At 42.7% G+C, this 24,424-nt stretch overlaps 1 protein-coding gene across 1 annotated transcript; it reads right to left on the reverse strand.

Annotated features, from left to right (window-relative positions):
- Positions 1 to 1,443: 1,443 nt before the first annotated feature.
- Positions 1,444 to 22,119, reverse strand: LOC130109861 (interferon-induced protein 44-like). The gene is made up of 5 exons (XM_056276833.1): positions 21,985 to 22,119; positions 21,702 to 21,873; positions 3,336 to 3,355; positions 2,793 to 2,810; positions 1,444 to 1,635 (listed from the first exon to the last, which is right to left on the reverse strand). Exons 1-5 carry the CDS (start codon positions 21,997 to 21,999, stop codon positions 1,444 to 1,446), a joined length of 417 nt encoding a protein of 138 aa, XP_056132808.1. The 5' UTR covers positions 22,000 to 22,119.
- Positions 22,120 to 24,424: the final 2,305 nt, after the last annotated feature.

Here is a 24,424-nt window from a genome sequence, read left to right on the forward strand (position 1 = left end):
ATATCTTCTTATTTGTCCCGGGAACATGGCTTTTAATTTGGACTCCATTCAGCGTCTTCATTTTCAATATCTTGTCCTGTTGAACGGCATTAACAACAATCGTCCTTTGATCAAAAACCTTGCCTCCTTAATGGGTCCAATCTCATGTTGAATAGCTTTTGTGAGTTCACTGGGTGTAACTTGCCACTGTAATGATCTCCAAACTCAATAATCACTTTCCACTCTTCACTCTCATCTCCCGCCTTCGCTTTTTTTCAGACTATTTTGTGTTTCTGATTTACTGTCACTGGACATTGAATTCTTCTTCCTAGTTTTTTTCGACCTTACTTCAGTCCATTCTCTTTGATCTTCTTCCGATTCACTAGGCATTGGTTCACCATTTTCAAAGTTTGCTGCTCCAGGACTCAAACACGCCATTCGCCAACCACCTGCTCCTCCCAATCCTCGCTGCTCGATTTTAACCTGGCCGGGCAACGCGTTCCTTCACTCGGTCTCTGCAAACTTCCGTCGTCCACCACCTTCATGAGAGGTTTACAAGATGGTTGTGAGACCAGCTGTTATATGGTTTGGAGACTGTGGCACTGACGAAACAACAGGAGGTGGAGCTGGAGGTGGCAGAGCTGAAGATGTTAAGATTTTCACTGGGAGTGACGAAGGAGGACAGGATTAGGAACGAGTATATTAGGGGGACAGCTCAGGTTGGAAGGTTTGGCGACAAAGCAAGAGAGGCAAGGTTGAGATGGCTTGGACATGTGTGGAGGAGAGATGCTGGGTATATTGGGAGAAGGATGCTGAATATGGAGCTGCCAGGAAAGAGGAAAAGAGGAAGGCCAAAGAAGAGGTTTATGGATGTGGTGAGAGAGGGCATGCAGGTGGCTGGTGTGACAGAGGAAGATGCAGAAGACAGGAAGAAATGGAAACGGATGATCCGCTGTGACGACCCCTAACAGGAGCAGCCGAAAGTAGTAGTAGCAGTCATCGTTCATATAGATATTCTGAGTGATATTATACCACTGCAAATAATATTGAACTGTCTAAACAGTTTTCTTATTAACTACAAAGTGGTTCGTTTTGTGAAGATCCTTAGTTAGAAACAGGCTGTTTGATAATGCTACATGAGCAAATTTAAATGCAAGAACACATTTTGCCCATTAGGCAAAAAAACAAAAACTATTGTTAAATTTTTTTTTCATTTGCACATTCATAAAACACCTGAAGGTTTAATGAGTTGAAGAAAAAGAAACCAGACAATTAAACAGAATTTTCTTTAATATTACTTTAGTCAGAGTTACATGAAAAGTTTGGAAGAGAAGGACCCCCCCACACACACACACACAAAAGTGTGTATTGACAGATGTGTTGCTTAAGAAATGGCTCTGTGTGTCCCAAGAACTGTTAAGATATATCACCGTAACCCACTCCAAACAGGAATACAAGAATATGTCACATATCAACATCTATGTTATATTCCAACACTGTAGGTTTATTGTCCTCGTAGTAGAGGTCAACATACTGCAGGATGTGGTCAACAGCGCTGAGCAGCAGCACGTCTGTATTCATGTCCACGTCCAACTCAGAGCAATAATTCTTCACGGGAATGATGGATGAGATCGGCATGCACAGTAGTTCTCCAGCCTTAATCATCTGCACACACACACACACACGCATGCGTACATACACACACACACACACACACACACACACACACACACACATACACACAAGTCAAAATGTTTGTAAATACTATCTTGCAGTGCTGTGGTGGAGGATGAGTAGTCGAAGGTCTTTCAGGTCAAATATGATCAAACATTAAATCTGTCTTTAAAAGAGACTGCAGCCTATACTATTATCCAGGAGGAAGAGGTGGGTATACTGAGTCTTTTTGTCCTTCACAATTGCAGACTCCACCAACTGCAAACACCACCACTACTGTTTAACACAAGGATTTGAAAAAACAGCAATAATTTTTGTGAGAAATCAATAATTCACAGTCTGTCAATCTCAGACTGTATTTCTGTAAATCTGTAAATCTATCTCTCTTACCATATGGCCACTGACACTGGAGGGCTCTGTGCTTTTTTCTTTTTTTTAATACTGGCGATCAGCTATTATAACCTACAGTGTAGTCTCTGAGATGGCTGACATGAGGCTTGCCCAGGTACCTGCTCTGCTGCTGTGTCTTGCACTTTTGTCTATGGTTTATGTCAGAAAAGTATCGTGTCTATGGAAATACAACCGTGAGGAGTTGCTGTACATCACGAGGACTACATTTGGCGATTTGGGACTATCTGCCAACATTTCTGTCAACATTCCAAAGGATATACTGGTTGTTAACAACACTGGAACGCCACCCTGGGGAAATACACTTAGCACAGGGAGACAGAGAACAGGGGTGCTCTCCAGGTTCAGGAGATGGCTCTATCGGCGCCCACTACCGGCGCCCACCACCGGCACTGGTTCTTTTAAATTTGTTTTTAAATTTCCCCCCCTATTTCTCCCCAGTTGTACCCGGCCAATTACCCCACTCTTCCGAGCCATCCCGGTCGCTGCTCCACCCCCTCTGCCAATCCGGGAAGGGCTGCAGACTACCACATGCCTCCTCCAATACATGTGGAGTCGCCAGCAGCTTCTTTTCACCTGACAGTGAGGAGTTTCACCAGGGGTACGTAGCACGTGGGAGGATCACGCTATTCCCCCCAGCCCCCCCCCCGAACAGGTGCCCTGACCGACCAGAGGAGGCGCTAGTGCAGCGACCAGGACACATACCTACATCCAGCCTCCGACCCGCAGACACGGCCAATTGTGTCTGTAAGGACGCCTGACTAAGCCGGAGGTAACATGGGGACGCCACTCGGATGCCCCCGCACTGATCTTATACAACATGCAATCCCTCAAAAATAAAATGGATGTACTTTTGTCTTTATCACAGACCGACAGAGACTACAGAGACTGCTCAGCCTTCCGCTTTACCGAGACATGGTTGGATCAATTGGTCCCTGATCAAGCAGTATCACTATCTTCAGAGCCGATAGGTCAGTCAAACTGTCTCACAAATCAAAAAGTGAGGGCATTTGTTTCATGGTCAATCGGCATTGGTGTAACAAGTCAACAATCCTTCATCGCCACTGCTCTTATGATCTTGAATTCATCAGTTTGAAATGCAGGCCATATTACCTTCCGAGAGAATTCACTTCAATTGTATTGTTGGTTTTTACGTTCCACCACAAGCTAATGCTAACACAGCCATTAGTGAACTCTCGCAATATATTTCCTCTGTTGAAAACTCCAACCCTGACACGTCTGTCATTGTGTTAGGTGATTTCAACCATACGAACCTGTCCCTTGAACTCCCGAACTATAAGCAACAAGTCAATTGCCATAGCAGAGAAAACAAAACATTGGATCACTGCTACATCTAAATGTTGAATGCTTACCATGCATTCCCAAGGGCTCTACTGGGGAAGTCCGACCATGCTGTGTTACTCCTCATGCCAAAATATGGACAAAAGCTTAAATCCATTAAGAAAACATCCAAATCTGTCAGGTCCTGGTCCATGGATGCCACTGAAATGCTTCAAGGGTGCTTTGCTGTGTTTGTCTGTGTCTGTCTTGAACTGTTTGGTGAAGCCACAGCCCTCATTTCATTTTTAACATGTGCCTGCATATTGTTTTAATGACAATACATTGAATTGAATTAATGCACTAATTGGAATTCATTTAGTGCAGCTTGCGACTCCCTCGTGAGGAAATGTGCATCCCTACCAAAACAGTGATTGTATGGCAATAAAAACCCCTGGTTCTCCAAAGAATTACACCTCCTACACAAAGAAAAGAACAGGCATACAAAAACGGAAACAGGGATCAGTACAGAGCAGCCAAGTATAAGTTGCGTCCTGCAACGTCCAGCTCCGCAACAAAATTGGAACTACAATTCTCTTCCAGTAACTCCAGATCAATATGGAAACATCTTGAGATGACAAATGACAAAAAACACCCTTGCTCCCCCTAGATAATGACAATAACCTTCCTGATAAATTAAATGAGTTTTATGCAAGGTTTGAAAAACCTATTCCACCAGCCATCCCCCCTACTCCCACTCCAATGCCACCCTTCTGCATCCAGGAAGATGAGGTGAGAGCTATACATTCAAGAAGCTGAGCATTAGGAAAGCAGCAGGGCCAGACAGCATTAGTCCTGCTTTGTTGAGCCACTCTGCAGCACAATTGGCTCCAGTATTTTCCACCATATTTAACACCTCTCTAAGTCAATGTACAGTCCCACAGTGCTTCACTCTCTCTACCATCATTTCTTTTCTTTCTTTTTTTCAAATTGTATCACATATTAACAGCATTTTTACATAATCACCTTTAGTTAGATACTTTTATAAAGTGATCCATCTTTTTTGCATTTTACAGAGTAATTATAAAACACAAAAATAGAACACGGGGTATTTTTTCATTTGAGATAAAATAAAAACTAAAAAATTACAAAACCCATATTTACAAAAACAAATTTAAACAAAAGGACGTTTTGGGGAAATATTTAATTTCCACTTCTCCCAAATTTTCTCAAATTTAGTTTCCTCGGGTCTAATGGAGAAAGGTAATCCTTTCCACCAGAAAAATGTCATAAATTATATCATACCAGTCCTCTATAGATGGGGTGTCTGGCTTAAGCCATTTCTTTGTAATTGCTTTTCTAGTAGCTACAATCAATATTCCAAATAAGTAACTTGTATTAATGTTTGTGGGTGTTGCATGTAATAGACCAAAGAGGAGTTCATCCCAATTAAAAGTAATTTTTGTCCCAAATATAGTCCATCCATTATCCAAACCACTTATCCTGCTCTCAGGGTCGCGGGGATGGTGGAGCCTATCCCAACAGTCATTGGGCGGCAGGCAGGGAGACACCCTGGACAGGGCGCCAGGCCATCACAGGGACCCCTCACACACACACACACACACACACACACACACACACAATTTAGTACAGCTGATTCACCTGACCTACATGACTTTGGACGGAAATCGGACCACCCGGAGGAAACCCACACAGACACTGGGAGAACATGCAAACTCCACACAGAGGACGACCCAGGATGACCCCCAAAGTTGGACTACCCCGGGGCTCGAACCAAGGACCTTCTTGCTGTGAGGCAACCGTGCTAAGCACTGCGCCACCATGCTGCCAAATATAGTCACTAATTCTATATAAATCTTTCACCAAAAGGTATTTACTTTTGGGCAGGCCCAAAACAAGTTGTAGTGATTGGTTTCCTACAACTTCTCCAGCAGCTGGAAGAACCTGAGTGGTGAGATGTCTGAACAGGTGTGATAAAATATCTACTAAGACTCTTCCAGCCAAATACTCTCTATGATCTTGAGCTTCTTATAGTCCATGGGCCAGAGCCCAAAATTTCCTATTTCGGTACACTCAAGGTGGCAAAACTTACTTATAATTTTTGAAAGGATCCATGTCTGTAGATGATATTTTGGTATGATAACCATTCCTGAGTGGCAGCTGTATCACAGTTATCAGCTCATGAAGTTAACCACCCCCTAAAGTAAATTGCATTTTAGACGCTGGTGCATATCCTGGTTTAGCCTCATGGTCAGGACATTTTTCAATGTTCCATAATATTGTCTTTGGTATCATTTTAAAGGGGACCTTCTTAGCTTTCATTCAAGCCCTGTTGTGGATATTTCTCACAAATATAGAGGTCACTTGAGCTCTTCAACCCGTCAATAACACACATCTTTCTGCAATGTTCGCCTAAACTATATACTTTCTTTTAGCCCTGTGGCATCTAGGAATATCAGGGACACAAAACACAAAAACTGGAATACTCACAGGACTGTAAAGATTCAGGAAATGTATAATATACCCATACTATTTCATTGTGTGAGGTGATTGTGAACCTTAAATTAGAAGGGCATTATTACTAAGAAACTAACTAGACCAAAGCCAGTTAGTCCATGGGTCAGACCAGATATCGATATCACCCAAGGTGACACAACTTCACTGGTGCCATTTTATTTGGTACACTAACAGAAGTAAAATAATACATGATAACCTTTCCAAATGAGCAGCTATTTCATTTTTCTTTCAGGAAACCTGTTTCTGTGCCTCTCACGATTGTGTATTTGCCCAGATTTTTACAAATATAGCATTTCAACACCCCTGGTACTGATTAGCCTAGCTTAAACTCTGGGACAGTTCTTAGTTGGCCAACAACCAAGGATAACCAGTACTGTGTACTTCCATTCATTGTGCTAAGCTAGGCTAACGTGCAGCCAGATAGCTTTCTACTAAACACATATAGAGGAAACTGGTATCTATCGTCTTGTCTCACTCTGGAGAAGATTGTAAGCTAATTTCCCATAATGTTAGCATGTTCTTTTAATGTATATGTTAATATGATTAGTTAAAGTGGCTACGAGGAACTTTCATCTTGTGTTGATTTTAGCGGCCTCATGTGGACAAAATACAGCTGTTGCATAGCAACTAGGTAATGTATCTATTTGTGGCTATGTAAGATAAATAATGGTAATATGACGCTGGTGAAGCAAAGTAAACTTTGTTTTAGTAGTGTTCATACACCTAAGTTACATGTATTTGTTTGTATGTGGCAGGTGAAAACTGACTGAATATGGCCACTGGTGAACAAGCAAGTTTTTACCCAATACCAAAGCGCCCACGGGTGGAGTGCATTATCCACTGTTCTGATGATACAGATAAGCTGGTTTCACTACAAAGTGTCGACTCATGGAGAACTCTGCTCAGGGCAGCTCAGATACGAAATCATGCACCAGTTTTGAAACTGGCAAAAGACATTCCTGAGGGACAGATTCCAGCAATCTACTACCACAGAAAGTGTCGCAGTATCTTCACTATGAAGCAAATTCTTGATGGCCTCCTTGCAAAAGAAAAGAAAAGTTGTGTCTCTGCTGAAGAGAAACAATCTAAGAGAGTAGCTCGACATGCTCCAAGTACATCTAGGACTTATGATGCAGAGTGCATATTCTGTCAGAAAAACAGCAAATATTCCAAGAGACAGAATACGAGAGAAGTACTGGTGCAGTGTCGAGAACTGCGAGCTGATGCAAAGATCAGGAGTGCAGCCACAAAGAAAAGGGACAGCAGAATCCTTGCCATTGTGAGTAGAGACCTTGTAGCAGCTGAAGGGCACTACCACAGGTCATGCTATAGACTTTACACCAAAGAAGAGGTTTCCAAAGGAGAGGTTGCCAGCAATGAAGATGATGATGCTGCAGCCCAGTATGAAGCTGCTGTGAATAAGGCATACAATGAGCTGCTCCTCTTCATCAGGATGGAGCTTTTTGGCAATCCTCAAGTGATGACAATGACTGATCTCTCTTCTAGACTGGTAGCTTCAATGAACTCCCAAGGCATTGCCCAAGTCAAGGAATCAACCAAGAAGCACATAAGGCGAAACCTGGAGAGTGAGTTTGCTGGAGCCTTGCAGATATTCCCTGATGAGAAAGGAAAATTCCTCCTCTATCCCGATAACTTGTCCATGAGGGAACTTGCCAAAGAAAATCAGTCTCTCAAAAGGGAGCTGCAGACCCTGAAAAGTGTCAGTGCACAAGATGTTATAGCCAAAGCAGCCATCAAATTGAGAGCAGACATTAAAAGTCAAGATGTTCCTCAAACCTGGCCGCCTGAAGTCAAACCAGAAGCAGAATGTCCTACCATTCCAGAGTCGCTCATTATCTTCCTGTACTCTCTACTCACAGGCTCAAATGATCCTGATCATGCATCCCAGAGAGTGCAGTGCCTTCTGCAGTCATTTGGCCATGACATAGTATATGCAGTGACATGTGGAAATATCAAGCCTTCCAAGCACATTGTTCTGCCATTCAGTGTCAAATCGTTGACAGGAAATGTAGAGTTGATAAACATCCTCAACCGACTTGGTCACAGTGTGTCCTATTCACAGATGGAAGAGATCAACACTGCCCTGTGTCTCCAGAAACTCTCATCATCAGAGAGTGGCATTGCCCTTCCAGCTAACATCCATCCTGGCATATTCACAACTTTAGCCTGGGACAATATCGACCGTCTTGAAGAAACTGTCAGTGGTGAGGGAACATCTCACAGAGTCAATGGGATTGCTGTGCAAGCAAAGCCAGTCAACCCACTTCCTGTCCAACCCATGCCCACTGTTCCCAAAACAAAGAAGAGAAGCATTGATGGACCCCCACCAATGTTACCAACTTACAATGCTGGACAACGGGTAGGGCCACCACAAAGCAAAAAGTCAGATGCCGATACTGCAGCCAATACTAAGCTTGCCAGAGAGAAAAACCTTCTTTGGGTCCTAGCACGCATGTCACAACAAGAAGAACAGTCAGTCAGCAGCTGGACAGGCTTCAACATCCTGACTCGAGGAGAGATGACGGTCATCCCCGACAATATAGGCTATCTGCCTACCATCAATGCTCCAGCGACACAAATGTCTACTGTCAACGAGGTGCTTAACCAGTCACTGAGCATCATGCAGTGCTTAGGCCTGAGGAAGATTGTCTGTGTCTTTGACCAAGCCCTGTATGCGAAGGCTGTCGAGATCACATGGAAACACCATGACAAGTTCCATGATATCATCGTTAGGCTTGGGGTATTCCACACCATCTGCACACTGCTGGCAATAATAGGAAAGCGTTTCCAAGATGCTGGACTCAAATACCTCTGCATTGAGTCTGGCATGATTGCAGAAGGCTCAATTGCTGGTGTTATGGATGGCCGCAAGTACAACAGGGCAGTGCGACTACACAAGCTCCTGTATGAGGCTCTCATGCGACTGACCTTGAATGGTTTCCTGTCCTGGTTGGAAGAAACTCACAGGAATGACATGGTTCACCTGAATGAGACACTGAAGACCATTGACAGCCTTGGGAAAGAAGTCTCACAACATGCTTTGAAGGAGGTCCTCGAGAACAGCTCTTGTACACGCATCATGGATCTATTTGAAGTCTACCGTGAGTTCCTTAGAGGTGGAAACGGCAGCCTCTCGAGCTTCTGGATGTCCTATTTGGACATGGTTGAAATCTTGTTGGGGCTCATCCGAGCATCCAGAGAGGGAGACTGGATGCTACACTTGGCTAGCATTCGAGCAATGATCCCATGGTGCTTTGCTTATGACAGGATGAATTATGCAGACTACCTCCCCTACTACTACACCCAGATGTCTGAGCTGCCCATCACACACCCAGATGTGTACACAGAATTCATGGAAGGAGGCTTCTCAGTCCAACTGGGCTCCACCAATCCCTTTGGCCGAATCCCTGTTGACCAAGCTATAGAAGAAACGGTGAACAAAGACACCCAAACAGCTGGAGGGACAAAGGGATTCAGCTTGAAGCCAGGAGCTGTGACCAAATATTATCTCACAGCTGAGTATAGAAGCATGTACCTCAGACAGCTGAGAGACCTGACAGGTCAAGGCAGGTGCAAATGGTCTCATCCAGATCTACAGAGTCCAAGGATCACGAGAGATGAAGCAGATGTCCAGTCTCTCATGGACCTTATGGAGAATAACTGGCTCAATCCTATGTCCCCTGATGAGATTGATTTGGTTAGCCTCTCCACTGGCAACATGGCTCCACCTGATGTGACCATAGATCTCTTGAGAGCTCTTGAGAAAGGAGAAGAGGCCTACCAAGCATTCCAGCAAACAAGGTTAGATGCAGACCCACCACCTGTGAAATTCCACGACAAGATGACCAAGCAAAGTCTGAAAACATTCTCCAATGTCGGCACAAAACAAGCTCATGGAAAGAAAGCACAGGATGTGGTTCTGAAGGCAGATAGAAACCTTTTCAGTCACATGATCCTGGTGGCTGAAAGCAGGAAGGTGAATCTGAAGGATGTCCTTGCCTACCCATTGGGCCCACTACCATGGGCACTGGCAAATGCTGATGGGTCCTTACGAAAAACAAACAAGGCTGCACTTACCAGAGAGCTTGAAAAGAATGTATCTCCTGTAGAAGACATCCCAATCCCATCTACTTCCATCATTGATGGGATGAGCCTGGTCCAAAAAATGAATGGCAACAACAAAACCTTTGCACAGGTGGCAGAGTCAGCCTTGACCCAGGTCCTCCATGAGGGAGCACAGAGTGGGAGGATTGATGTTATTTTTGATGTCTATCACCAGACTTCGATCAAAGATGCTGAACGACTGAACCGGGGTGGAGGCATCACTCTCCAGTACAAGAATCTTGCAGGGGGACACCACGTCCAGCAGTGGAGAAAATTTCTGTGCAGTTCCTCCAACAAGACCAGTCTCATCAAGTTTCTGGTGGGAGAGTGGAAACTCCCACAATACAGAGCTATGCTGCATGGCAAGGTGTTGTACATGACCTGTGAGGAAACCTGCTACAAGTTGACAGAAGATGGGTGTGAGGAAGCAGCAGAACTGCACTCCACACATGAAGAAGCTGACACCCGTCTGCTCCTGCATGCATTGCATGCAGCAAATGCGGGCTCAAAGTCAGTTATCATCACAGCTGAGGACACTGATGTCATGGTGCTTTGTCTTGGCTTCCAGAAGGACATCACCTGTCCCATCTACCAGAAGTGTGGGACTCAGAACCGCACACGGTTTGTCACCAAACTGGCAAGTTCACTTGGAGACAGCATCTGTGACAGCCTAATTGGCTTACATGCCTTCACAGGCTGCGACACTGTCAGTGCATTCGCTGGTCGAGGGAAGCTGAATGCCCTGAAGATAGTGAGAAAGCACACTTCCTGCCAAGAGACTTTTAGTCAACTGGGACAGACATGGAATGTGAGTGATGAGCTGTTCCAGAAAATTGAGCAGTTCACCTGTCGGATGTATGTTGCTAATAGCAGCACTGCTGAGGTGAACAAACTGCGTTACCAGCTCTTCTGCACCAAAAGGGGAGAGGTTGAGTCCAGCCAGCTGCCACCATGTAGAGACTGTCTCTTTATGCATGTTCAACGAGCCAACTATCAGGCAGCAATATGGAAGTGCTGTCTGCAGGCTAACCCTGTGGTGCCAAGCCCTACTGAGTATGGATGGACAGACGATGAAGGCAAGCTGGACATTTACTGGATGCGCTCCCCGCCTGCACCAGATGTGGTCTTGGAAATGCTAACATGCAAGTGTGTGCATTCATGCAAAATGCCAAGCTGCATGTGCCTGTCAAATGGACTTCCATGCACAGACATGTGCAGGTTACAGACCTGCAGTAACCAAAAACAGCAGGATGGTCCAGAACTGGACTTTGAACTTGGGGAGTCAGATGATGAGAGAAACGAACAGTTTGATGAATGACAGTGTGATGATTCTGATGGTATTACTGTGGTAGTAGTCTATTGATGCACAGGATGTTGATTCTGGACTTGGTTACCCAGAGCTTGATAACAATAATGTAACCATATTCACATATACCCATTACCCTACCCATTACCATTACATATACCCACTAATGATATGGGATTACATGTATCATTGATTAAGTATATGTAAATGTCAATGTTGTTTAAAATATTAAAATAGTTCATTACCTCACTATGGTATTCCTTTTTATCATGTACTTTGATTGTGTATTTAAACAAATGTATAGAGACCAGTTTGTGACCTAACTGGCTTTGGTCTAGTTCTCATTTAAGGCTCACAATCCACTCACACAATGAAATAGTATGGGTATATTATACATTTTCTGAATCTTTACAGATCTGTGAGTATTCCAGTTTTTGTGTTTTGTGTCCCTGATATTCCTAGATGCCACAGGGCTAAAAGAAAGTATATAGTTTAGGCGAACATTGCAGAAAGATGTGTGTTATTGACGGGTTGAAGAGCTCAAGTGACCTCTATATTTGTGAGAAATATCCACAACAGGGCTTGAATGAAAGCTAAGAAGGTCCCCTTTAAAATGATACCAAAGACAATATTATGGAACATTGAAAAATGTCCTGACCATGAGGCTAAACCAGGATATGCACCAGCGTCTAAAATGCAATTTAGTTTAGCGGGTGGTTAACTTCATGAGCTGATAACTGTGATACAGCTGCCACTCAGGAATGGTTATCATACCAAAATATCATCTACAGACATGGATCCTTTCAAAAATTATAAGTAAGTTTTGCCACCTTGAGTGTACTGAAATATCGTCTGGCCCATGGACTATTATCCTTCATTGAGATTTGCAATATTTTGTCCAAACTTCCTCTGGAATGGAACTGTTAGTTTCTGGTTCCCATTTTTGTTTTATGTAGGTGGTACTTGCTATAGTAATCTCCTGTAGTTGCCTGAATAGCCTAGAGATTATTTTAAGCCCTGAATCCATCCTATAGGCACTAACAAAAACTTTCAATAAATTATTCTCAAATGCCTTTTGACTCTCTAACATAAAATTGTTTATGTGATGGAGGACCTGAAGAAATCTATAAAAGTCACTGTTATTTAACCCACGTAGTCTTTTTGACATCTCAAAGTTATTCAGCATCTCCTGATTAAAAAATGTACAGTATGAGGAAAGGCCCTGATTAGCCCATCCTTTATAATGCGCATCTAATTTGTTTGGGGGTAAAGTCAAGGTCGTGAGAGCACTATCTCAGAATTCTTATCCCTTCAAACCAATCATTCTTAGTGATAGTATTTAGCCATGTTTTCAGAGATAAGTTAATCCACTTATTACCCATTTCCATTAAGCTTTTAATCAGTCTTTTATCCCAAATCCGTGCCTGAGTTGGAACTGCCCCGGACACATTTTTTTCAATTTCTTTCCATCTTGCTTGGTAATCAGAATTGCACAAACAAAACAAAATCCTCAGTTGGACCAATATATAATAGTCCTTTAGGCAGGGGAATTCAAGTCCTCCCTCGTTCTTCGCCAGCTGAGGAGTTGTAAATCTTATCCTTGGTTTTTCCCTTGCCAAATGTACCGCAATATTAATTTATCCCATTCATTGAATTTTTTGTCAGTTATTTTAGTTGGAAGAGTTTGAAACAAATATAACACCCTAGTCAAGATATTCATTTTTACTGACTCTATTTGTGACTCAAAACTTAATATTGGAATTAAATTCCATCTTTTTATGTCCTCCTTTATTTTATGATTTAACAAATTAAAGTTTAAGGCGTACAATTTTGCAAATTCTTTTGGGATGTTTACTCCTAGATATCTCATGTGATCCAAATCCCAATTTAGTTGGATTTTAGAGCTTGGCTAGGCCTGTAATAGAAACTTAATATTTGAGTCTTTGGAATATTCCATTTATAACCTGAGACAGAACCAAAGCTATCTAAGAGTGACAATTTCAGAATTGAGCTCTCTGGGATTGACAAATAGATTAAAATGTCATCTGCAAACAGAGAAATTTTATGTTCTTGACCTAGCATTTTATACCTGTAATAGTTTTGTCCTGAATGATCCCCTGGCTTAACGCTTCAATAAATATTGCAAACACTAATGGACTTCAGAATCAGAATACTTTATTCATCCCTGAGGGGAAATTGGGTGTTGTGACTTGTTGAGCTGTCCTGTCTTATCCCTCTTTCCAGGCTGAAAGAATTTGATATGGCTCCATTTATTTGTATTCTCACCTTTGGGCTATTATACAATGCTTGAATTGTTTTAATAAAAGTCTGGTGAAATCCAAATTTCTGTAGTACTCTATATAAAAACTCCCAATTGACCCGATCAAAAGCTTTCTCTGCATCAAGACTCAATAGTTCTGCCTGGAGTTCATTTTTAGCTATGTGTTCAATTACATGTAATGTTCGGTGGATGTTGTCTTGTGTCTGCCTTTGCTGAATAAAACCTGTCTGATCTAGACTTATTATTTGAGGGAGGATTTTTTTCCATTCTTTTTGCCAGGATGTGGGTGAAGATCTTATAATCTTGGTTCAGAACACATATCGGCCGATAGCCTCCACATTCAAGTTTATCTTTACCCTCCTTTGGTATCAAGGAGATCACTGCTTCTCTCTCTTGGTGCAACAACTCAACAAACCATGTGCTCAAAACTGGTATACCAGTTTTGAGCACATGATTATCTGTGACCTTCAATGTAAGGATCAACAGATCTTTCATTTCCTTGTACCACTCTGATGGGAAACCATCCGGTCCTTATTGGGTTTTAAATTTGATATTGCCTTTTTGATTTTCTGATCTGTAATTTCACTAATTAGAAGCTTTTTTGTTCATCCCTCACTTCAGGTAGTTTTATCAAGTTAAAAAGACTTCCATCTCCATTTCATCTATTTAGGGCTGTGTATATAGTTTTTTTTATAAAACGTTTCAAATGATTGTTGTATATCTTTTAATTTGCAGTGTATGGAATTTGTTGTATGGTCCTTTATTTTATAAATAGTGTTTTCTGCTTGTTGCTTTTTTAGTTTATAAACAAGTAGTTTAGCCGATTTTCCCCTTGCTTCATAGTGTCTTTGCTTAAGAAAGATCAGCTTTTTTAAAATGTCGTTTGAGTAGAATTCATGTAATTCATTCTTTTTACTGTCTATTTCTATTTTTATACCTTGATGCAGTGTCTTTTTATGCATATTTTCTAACTTTTTTTTAATTCCGTTTGTAACTGGGTCAATTTCTCTTTCTCTGCTTTTTTTAAATTAGAACAATAGCCTATAATTTCCCCCCTAAGAACAGCTTTAGACACATCCCAAAGAATCGGTGGTGACACTTCCCCGTTATCATTTTGATCAAAGCAGTCTTTTAGATCCATCCTTATTTGCTGCCCCATATGATTTAGAATCCCTGTGTTTAACTCCCAGGTAGTTCTCTTCTTTTCAGAACCTAATGTTACATCCATAGATATTGGGTTATGATCTGACAAGTCCATGGTCCCAATATTGCAATTTCTCAACCTACATAAATCTCTTTGAAACATAAAGAAATAGTCAAGTCTAGAGAAGACAGAATGTGGGTGAGAAAAAAGGGTAAATTCTCTCTTTGTCGGATTTAGATCCCTCCATATGACTGAGAGTCCCAGCTCCCCCATCATTAATTTTATGTTTCTTGTAGGTTTTTTCCCCCTCTCCTGTATAGTGAGGTTTCGATGTATGTAGGATCTGGTGAAGTCTAACATTAAAGTCCCCCCCCCCCAAATTAGGATACTTTAGGCCTCCGAGATTAGTAATTCAAAGATTTGTTTGTAAATTTTCCATTCAGATCCCGGAGAGACATAAACATTCGGAAAAGTAACTAAAACACCCGGCAGGTATCCCTGGACCAGTACAAATCTCCCCTCAGTATCTTTCTTTTCATATGTGCACTCAAAGTTTAATTTACTAGAAATTAGAGTTGCTACCCCTGTCTTAGAACCTTGACTACAGGAAGATGAATATTGATTAAATCTCCATCTCTTAAGTTTTTCGTGTTTCGGTACTGTTAAATGAGTCTCTTGTAGTAGAGCTGCTTCTACTCCCTCCCTCTTTAATTTTGACTGAACTTTGTTCCTCTTCATTGGATCTCCCAGACCATTTACATTATAAGTAGTTACTTTAATTGTCTTAATACTCTAAATAGTGTCTCTTCAAGTATATTTCCTGCCCCCAATAGTCCTATATTAAAATCATATCTTACACCCCTGGTGCTACAAGGAACAGTAGCACAAACATAATCATTAACACAGTAACAAAATAATGAAACAAATCACAAGTAACAACATTGACTTCCAATATAAGGCCTTTTGACTCTGATAGGATGTGAGTATGGAAGGAAAGTCTCTTCCTCCTAGCAGTGAAAGACAGCCCTCTCCAGCCTTTAAGCTGATGTCCACTTTCTGAACCGCTTATCCTGCTCTCAGGGTCGCAAGGATGCTGAAGCCTATCCCAGCAGTCATTGGGTGGCAAGCAGGGAGACACCCTAGGCAGGCCGCCAGACTATCACACAGGGCCAGCATACACACACACACCCACCCACACACACACATTCATACCAAGGGACAATTTAGTATGGCCGATTCACCTGACCTACATGTCTTTGGACTGTGGGAGGAAACTGGAGCCCCCGGAGAAAACCCACACAGACACGGGGAGAACATGCAAACTCCACACAGGATGACCCAGGATGACCCCCAAGGTTGGACTACCCCGGGGCTCGAACCCAGGACCTTCTTGCTGTGAAGTGACTGCGCTAACCACTGCGCCACCGTGCCACCCTTAGGCTGATGTATAGGTCAATAATGTCCCGTAAACGGTGTCCAAAACCTAAATCTATCCACTATATGCCCTTAACATTGTCCTCCTCATAGGTTCAGTAACGTATTGGGGGATAAGTTTGATAATATAATCTGTCTCGTATCATTAGTCTCAGCACCTATTCAAATTCTTAGGCAATATACAGTGCATCCGGAAAGTATTCACACACCTTCACTTTCCCCACATTTTGTTGTTTCAGCCTTATTCCAAAATGGATTAAATTCCTTTTTTTTCTCATCAATCTACACACAATACCCCATAATAACAAAGTGAAAAACGTTTTGTAGAAATTTTTGCAAATTTATTAAAAATAAAAAACTGAAATATTGCATGTACATAAGTATTCACACCCTTTGCTATGACACTCAACATTGAGCTCAGGTTCATCCTGTTTCTACTGATCATCCTTGAGATGTTTCTACATCTTGATTGGAGTCCACCTGTAGTAAATTCAATTGACTGGACATGATTTGGAAAGGCACACACCTATCTATATAAGGTCCCACTGTTGACAGTGCATGTCAGAGCAGAAACCAAGCCATGAAGTCAAAAGTCAAACCCCTCTTGCTGCCATGTCCGCTGTAGCCTCCTCTGCCGTGTTGAACGCCACTGTGTCATCCTCATAAAACACTCAGTCTGGCCGGGAACGGGGTCTGGAATCTTATTTTTCTTTCCTTGAGCACAGCTTTTGCTTCTGCGTATTCCCATGGTCCAAATATACCCTTTTTCCTTGAAAATCGAATACTTTTTTTTTTTGCCAAGCTCTTTTAAGCACGTCCTCCTTCATTCTGTAGCTTGAAAACTTGACCACAATTGATACTGGTGGGGCTTCAGTCGGTGGTTTCACAGCGAGCGACCTGTGTGCTCTCTTAATGTTTAGCGCTGTAGAAGAGGGGCGTTCCAAACCTTTCATTAATAAATCTTCCATGAAGGTAGTCATTGTTGCAATGCTTTCTTCAGCTCCTTCTTTTACGCCATATATTCTGACATTGTCGCGTTGCGAACGCCCCTCTAAATCAGTCATTGTAGCCTGCATTTGCATATGAAGCTTCACCAGCTCCGACAAAACATCCCCCGATGATTGGATTCGAGTCTCAGCATTGTTGATTTGCTCCTCTGCTTCTTCCACCCTTTTGTAAATTTTATTAATATCTTCTCTTATCTCATTTAATTGCTGAATGCAGTCCTTTTCTGAAATCATGTAGGTCTTTCAGGATCAAGCCCAGGTTAGTATCGCAGTTCGGCTCCAAGTCCGTGACCGGCTGGCTGCATGTCGTCCTCTGCTACTAGCTTGTGAAGGGTTGTCCTCCTCTTCTTCCTCGTGTTCTTTACTTTGTGCTAGACATTTCTTCCCCCTTTTAGGCATTTTCGTTTGCCCGCTGCATCTACACTTGCTTTAACACGTTTTTCAGAAAAATCGAGTTATATTGGGCAACTTTTAAATCTTTTAAATCTTGCTGTCGGGAACCTATCGCCTTATGCTTCCATCACCTAGTGAGCTAGATTGGAAGTCCTCTACCATCATGTCTGTGCCAAAGTTCTCCACCTGACTCAATGACTTCAGACCAGTTGCCCTAACATCTGTGGCCATGATTGTATTTGAGCACATCATTCTGTCATACTTGAAATCTTGCACCTCCCCAATGATGGACCCATATCAATTTGCCTATCAAGCCAACCTGCTGAGAATGCAGTTTGTATAGTCCTCCACCATGCCCTGCAATGCCTGGAATCACCAAACACCCACACACACATCCTGTTCATAGACTTTAGTTCCACCTTCAACTCCATCAACCAGCTCAAACTCTTTACCTTACTCTTGGATATGAACATTGACCCGGCCATATGCCACTGAATTCAGAGCTTCCTGTGGAACAGGCCACAGAGGGTTAAGGTTAACCTAACCTCACACCCTCTTACCCTCAGCACAGGTGCTTCTCAGGGCTGTGTTCTCTTCTCCTGGCTCTTCTAACTTTACACCACCCACTTCACATCCACAGACAGTTCTGTAAAAATAATAAAACATACATATCCAAAGGAATTGAATTGAGTCCAACTGGACTTGGTATATCTCCGTGAAGACGTTTTGCCTCTCATCCAAGAGGTTTCATCAGTTCGTGCCTTTCTGACTAGACCAAGCTAGTCTGACTGGCTGGTGATGAAACTCAGATATTTATCCTCTTTGGAGTCGTTATCAGAGCTATTGATGTCCATGGCTCTTTGTGTTCACGGGTGTTGCTAAACATCGGAACACAAAGAGCCATGGACATCATTAGCTCTGATAATGACTCCAAAGAGGATAAATATCTGAGTTTCATCACCAGCCAGTCAGACTAGCTTGGTCTAGTCAGAAAGGCACGAACTGATGAAGCCTCTTGGATGAGAGAAGAAACATCTTCATGGATATATACCAAGTCCAGTTGCACTCAATTCAATTCCTTTGGATAACCATGATCTGGATGAATGAGAACATTCACAGACAATAAAACATGCAGACAACACAAACACTGTAGGCCTCATCTCCAACAATGATGAAATCTAATACCGGACTGAAGTAGACCAAGCTGTCACTTAGTGCACAAACAATGTCCTTCTGCTTAATACAGCCAAAACCAAGAATTCATTATTGACTCCAATGCATGCCAAATCCTAAAACACCCCTACAAATGAACGGAGACCCCATCACTATATAAATATAAATACAGTCCATACATCTATCCATCGCCACCACTGACTCTTAAATTCCTTGGAACATACATCAGTAATAACCTGAAGTGAAAAAATTAACATTGAACACATAATTTCAAAAGCTCAACAACAACTTCATTTTCTTAAGCAGCTTAGAAAGTACTGGATCAAACAACTTCTCGTTCTGTTTTACTCGAGTCTATCATATCATCTTCTATTACAGTATGGTACGGCGGCATGGACAGTCCAGCGGATTGTCAACAAGGCATTCAAAATCATAGGCAACCCACTCCCCTCAGTTGCATCTCTACATACTCACTGGACTGTAAACAGAGCGAAGGAGATCATCTCCAGCCCTTCATATCCTGCTCATCACCTCCTCCAGCTCCTTCCCTCAGGGAGGCGCTGCAGGTCACTGTCCACTAAGGCTAAATGCTTCACAATCCCCCCCCCCCTAGCTATCAGGACTCTAAATTCCTCCCTGTAGTCCCCTCCTCACACACCACTGGCATGCACACTACTATTCACCTAATTGTTGTGCATAATATGTTTGCTTCTGTTATTGTGTAACTGTATTGTTCGTGATAATATGTGGAGTGTCTGCTGTTGTCCAAGTATGTATTGTGCTGCAGAGTTTAACATGCTGTACCAAAAACAAATTCCACTGGCATTGGTCACATGGCTAATAAACGATCTATCTAAATGTTAAGCTTCATCATTGTAACCCACCTGAAATGGGAAGATTTTGTAAGAAATGACCAACATTTCCATGTTTGTACAAAGCATCCTCATATGTCAACCTGTCTGTCAATCTCTCCATCTTACCAAGGTATGAATGATACTGCTCCTATACACCTGGCATTTGTAATGCAAGACATGCACAAATGGTTAGTGTGTTAATTGATGTTTTATAAAGACTTATGTATTAATACTGCAATTCATGATTAATTCATGCAAAAATGTACATCTAAATAGTTTGTTTATCATGTACTTACACTTTCTAAAGGATTCCATGATCCTTTAGACTTTTGTGAGTCTCAAGGTACTGCTGGCCTTTCAATCTCATTTGTAAATGAGATTGAAAGGCCAGGCATAGATAGTTCTCACTTTAGATGAGGTCATACAAAACACTTAACTAACAACAAGTAACTACCTGAATTAATTATGAATTGCAGTATTAATACATAAGTCTTTATAAAACATCAATTAACACACTAACCATTTGTGCATGTCTTGCATTACAAATGCTTTACAAATGAGGAATTCAGTAGAAGTAACACTTAACTAATGCTTCATTTGTGTAGTTATAAAGTGTTACCATCCTAATCTTAACCAAACCGAGCCAATGTCTAATATTAACCATCTCCAACCTAATGCCTGAACTTAATAATTTCTAATGTTGTGCCTAAATGTAACTGCATGTAACTGCCTTATCCTGGTTGAAACAGCATGTTTTAAAAGCAGGGTCATATAACCTGATGTGTCGCAGATTTTGGCGTAACAGCGGGACCACCCTGAGATTAGTAAAATGAATTTAAGTGAATTAGAGATTTCTCTGCTTCACCAGCTAATGTAAGTCAATGGACGATTGTAAGTAAACAATTTGCCAATTTATTGATTATGAAGTGTTTTTAACAGTGTCCATGAACCAGTGTTTCACCTGGACTTTTGAGTCAAACATGCTCCTGACATGTTGTCCACCTGAAACTGATTGACACACGTCTGACCGCTCACAACATGAGCTCTGCCTTCCAGCGTGATCAAGTCACTTGTTCTGTCAGTTTTCTTTTGGTGGTTTGTGGATATGTGGTGTATATCAAAAAGACAGAATATTTTTTTAAAAAAAAGTAATTGAATTTTGTGATTAGTGTTGTTGTCATTTGCTGGAGTTCAAGGTTTAACAGTTAACCTTGCTAACTTTGAAAAAAACCCCAAATGCATCCACTTAATCAAGAATGAAGGCTAAAATTTGCACGATTAAAAACTGATTATTAAAATTGACATATTTGTCATAATGACTTTCTTACCAGTGATACTATGTGGAGAAAATCCTGTTGTTTCAGTAAGTAATTGTGTCCCAAAAATGTTGGTACACAAAAGCGCCTCTTTTCGTATTATCTGCAGTGCATCATTTATTTTGACCATGTAAGCGTACCTGCTCACCTCTGCTATATATATATATAGTATATGTGTGTGTGTATATAGGTCAGGTGAATCAGCCATACTAAATTGTCCCTAGGTGTGAATGTTTCGGCCCTGTGATGGACTGGCGGCCTGTCCAGGGTGTTTGCCCGTCTGCCGCCCAATGACTGCTGGGATAGGCTCCAGCATCCTGTGACCGTGAGTAGGATAAGTGGCTTGGATAATGGAATGGAATGGAATCTTGTGTATATGGTAAATAGGAGAAGTCTCACTAAGTCCAAAAAATGTTTGAAAGACTAATGCCTTATCACAAAAGGAGAGAGATTCTCATTTCAAATTCATGTCTTTTGAATTAAAACTTGTATGCATATGCTGACTTTAACTCCTCAATGATATCTGCTATGGTCTATGGTTGTGTATACGCAGATGAAGATGCCACGGGTGATATAATCCACCCAGAAATATAAAACAGTCTCTTGGCTGGTATACATAAATGCCGCTAATGTGGTAGGAGAAAGCTACGGTAGAACAACTGTGTTGCAGGAATAACAAAAAACTAAAGTTGTATTTATTTCTGTGGGTATGGAGATGTGAGAACTATTTAGGAGGTTGTGTGTAAAAAAATCCACGAGAAGCAGGATTTGTTGGTTTTCAGAGGCCTTACCCAGGTCAGTGATGTGCTGTCGCAGTTGTTGGAAGGTGGTGCTGAGGCCTGTGGGGTAGGAGCTGAGTTTGGAGGCGTCCACCATGAACACCACACAGTGCATCTTGTTTTTGAGGCTCGGCTTCTTCACGTACCCTGCAGTCTCCGATCTCAGTGGCTGCTCTGTGCTGAACTGCAAGGAACGATGGAAGACAGCTGGCTTTCAGTTGACTCTTAATGTTTAAATCCATTTCATATATAATGGAACAGAATAGCTCCAATGAGTAGTCGAAGGGTTGATTACCTCGTGTTTGGGCATGTCAGCAGCAGTTTGAGAGGGATAAAGAGAGCATTATTCATTTACTTTGCCTTACTTTGCCCAGTTAGAATATTCCCATTTTTTAAAATGTGTTGTATGTGGAAAGTTGTCCATGTGGAAAAGACATCACTGTAGTTTTCCTTGTTCACAAATGAGTTTCTTGGTAACTATTCCTAATACATGTACATCTTTTTTCTTACTGGTTTCACTATCCACAAAGTTTACCCACGGCCATTTGGGTTTTATATACAAAGCCGGTTAACACAAACCCTCCCAGAGTCTTGCCAATGTGTTTTTAAAGCAGAATGATGAGAAATACAGCGGCCAATGTCAAACACATCTATCAATACCCAGCCCTGGATCACACGCTGCAAATTCTATTTGACAGATTGTTTCAATATTCTTTAAGGCATTTTAAAGAGCAAGTGGGCAGCCTGTCTTTTTCTACTGTCATCTGTAAAACGGATAAAAGGGGATGTAGATGTAGAGGACAGTGACAGTGGTGTCCATGTATAAAGGATATAAAGGTGTGTTGATGTAGAGGACAATGATGGTGAAGTCTGTGTGTAAAGGATATAAAGGGGTGCCATGGGTCGCCACAGCGGATTTGAGCGTTTGCATCGGTACCCTGTGAGGGCACAGCATCGATGGCGGTCTTGTCAACCCGCATAATGATTTGGCAAAATTTTCACGTCGGATGCCCTTCCTGACACAACCACTAACCCTATGGACGGGGGGGGGGGGGGGGCGACCCTTTCTGCTGAAAAAAAAAATTCCATGGACCGATTTATAACTATATAAGCTAGTGCCAATGGTGGAGTAATATTTATAGCGATGAGGCATTTTCCATTTTAACAAGGCAAGGTGTGCTGTCATGCTCATTTGACCACGTTCTAAATGTCTAGTTGACCACTCAGATTGCTTGGTCGGAACTACCTGTTGTATAATCCAACATCATTACTCAGTTCTACAAGAACAAACTATTGTAACGTGCATGGATAAGTAGACACGCTGGTCGCCGGCTGGCGGGTCTGACCCTTTAGTCGAGCGGTTAGCGATGTCTCCTGCGGTGCGGGCGACACGGGCTCGCTTCCCGGCCGCGGCAGCTCCTGTAGTTGCGTTGTCCCCCGAATTCGCTACATTGGTGTCAGAAGTGGGATCCGGAAGCGTGCAGATCCTCAGAAGTCTCTTCGGAGCGCGGGAATAACAAAGCGTGAGGGCGCGCTTCCGGGGACGGTGAAGACTGTAAACTACTAATAAGACACGTTAGCCCCTAGCTAACGGGCCTGACCCTTTAGCCGAGCGGTTAGTGATGTCGCCTTGTGGTGCAGTACACCTCGTTTCGAATCCCGCACCGGGCAAGAAAATAACCGGTTACATTGGTGTCAGAAGTGGGATGGAGCGACCGTAAGGCCATCGGAAGCGTATGCGCCCTGAGGCGTGAAGGAGCTGACATGCTTAAGCGCGGGGACGCGCTTCCCGAAGGAGGGGGGGTAGTGTAACGTGCATGGATAAGAAGACAGGCTGGCCACTGGCTGGCGGGTCTGACCCTTTAGTCGAGCGGCTAGCGATGTCTTCTGCGGTGCGGGCGACACGCGTTCGCTTCCCGGCCGCGGCAGCTCCTGTAGTTGCGTTGTCCCCCGAATTCGCTACATTGGTGTCAGAAGTGGGATCCGGAAGCGTGCAGATCCTCAGAAGTCTCTTCGGAGCGCGGGAATAACAAAGCGTGAGGGCGCGCTTCCGGGGACGGTGAAGACTGTAAACTACTAATAAGACACGTTAGCCCCTAGCTAACGGGCCTGACCCTTTAGCCGAGCGGTTAGTGATGTCGCCTTGTGGTGCAGTACACCTCGTTTCGAATCCCGCACCGGGCAAGAAAATAACCGGTTACATTGGTGTCAGAAGTGGGATGGAGCGACCGTAAGGCCATCGGAAGCGTATGCGCCCTGAGGCGTGAAGGAGCTGACATGCTTAAGCGCGGGGACGCGCTTCCCGAAGGAGGGGGGTAGTGTAACGTGCATGGATAAGAAGACAGGCTGGCCACTGGCTGGCGGGTCTGACCCTTTAGTCGAGCAGCTAGCGATGTCTTCTGCGGTGCGGGCGACACGGGTTCGCTTCCCGGCCGCGGCAGTTCCCGTAGTTGCGTTGTCCCCCGAATTCGCTACAATACCATTAAATTGTGTTTTCGATTCCACTCCGGGTTTTTGTGAGCACCATGAGATGAACAGCATGTGCTCATACTTAACCTGATGAGGTTTAACCCAGGTGCTCTCATTTAGACTTACTTATCTTACTCCAGGACTCCATAGTCTTCGACTAACTAAACCAAATTTAAGATACGTTCATGGAGGCTACTTAAATGTCCTAGTTTAACTAGTATGGATTAAGGACTGATCCTGGCTTGATTTAAGCCCTGTCTGTGAAA

This window comes from Lampris incognitus, chromosome 3 (assembly GCF_029633865.1).
Source record: "Lampris incognitus isolate fLamInc1 chromosome 3, fLamInc1.hap2, whole genome shotgun sequence".
In the NCBI taxonomy this organism is placed as follows: Eukaryota; Metazoa; Chordata; class Actinopteri; order Lampriformes; family Lampridae; genus Lampris; species Lampris incognitus.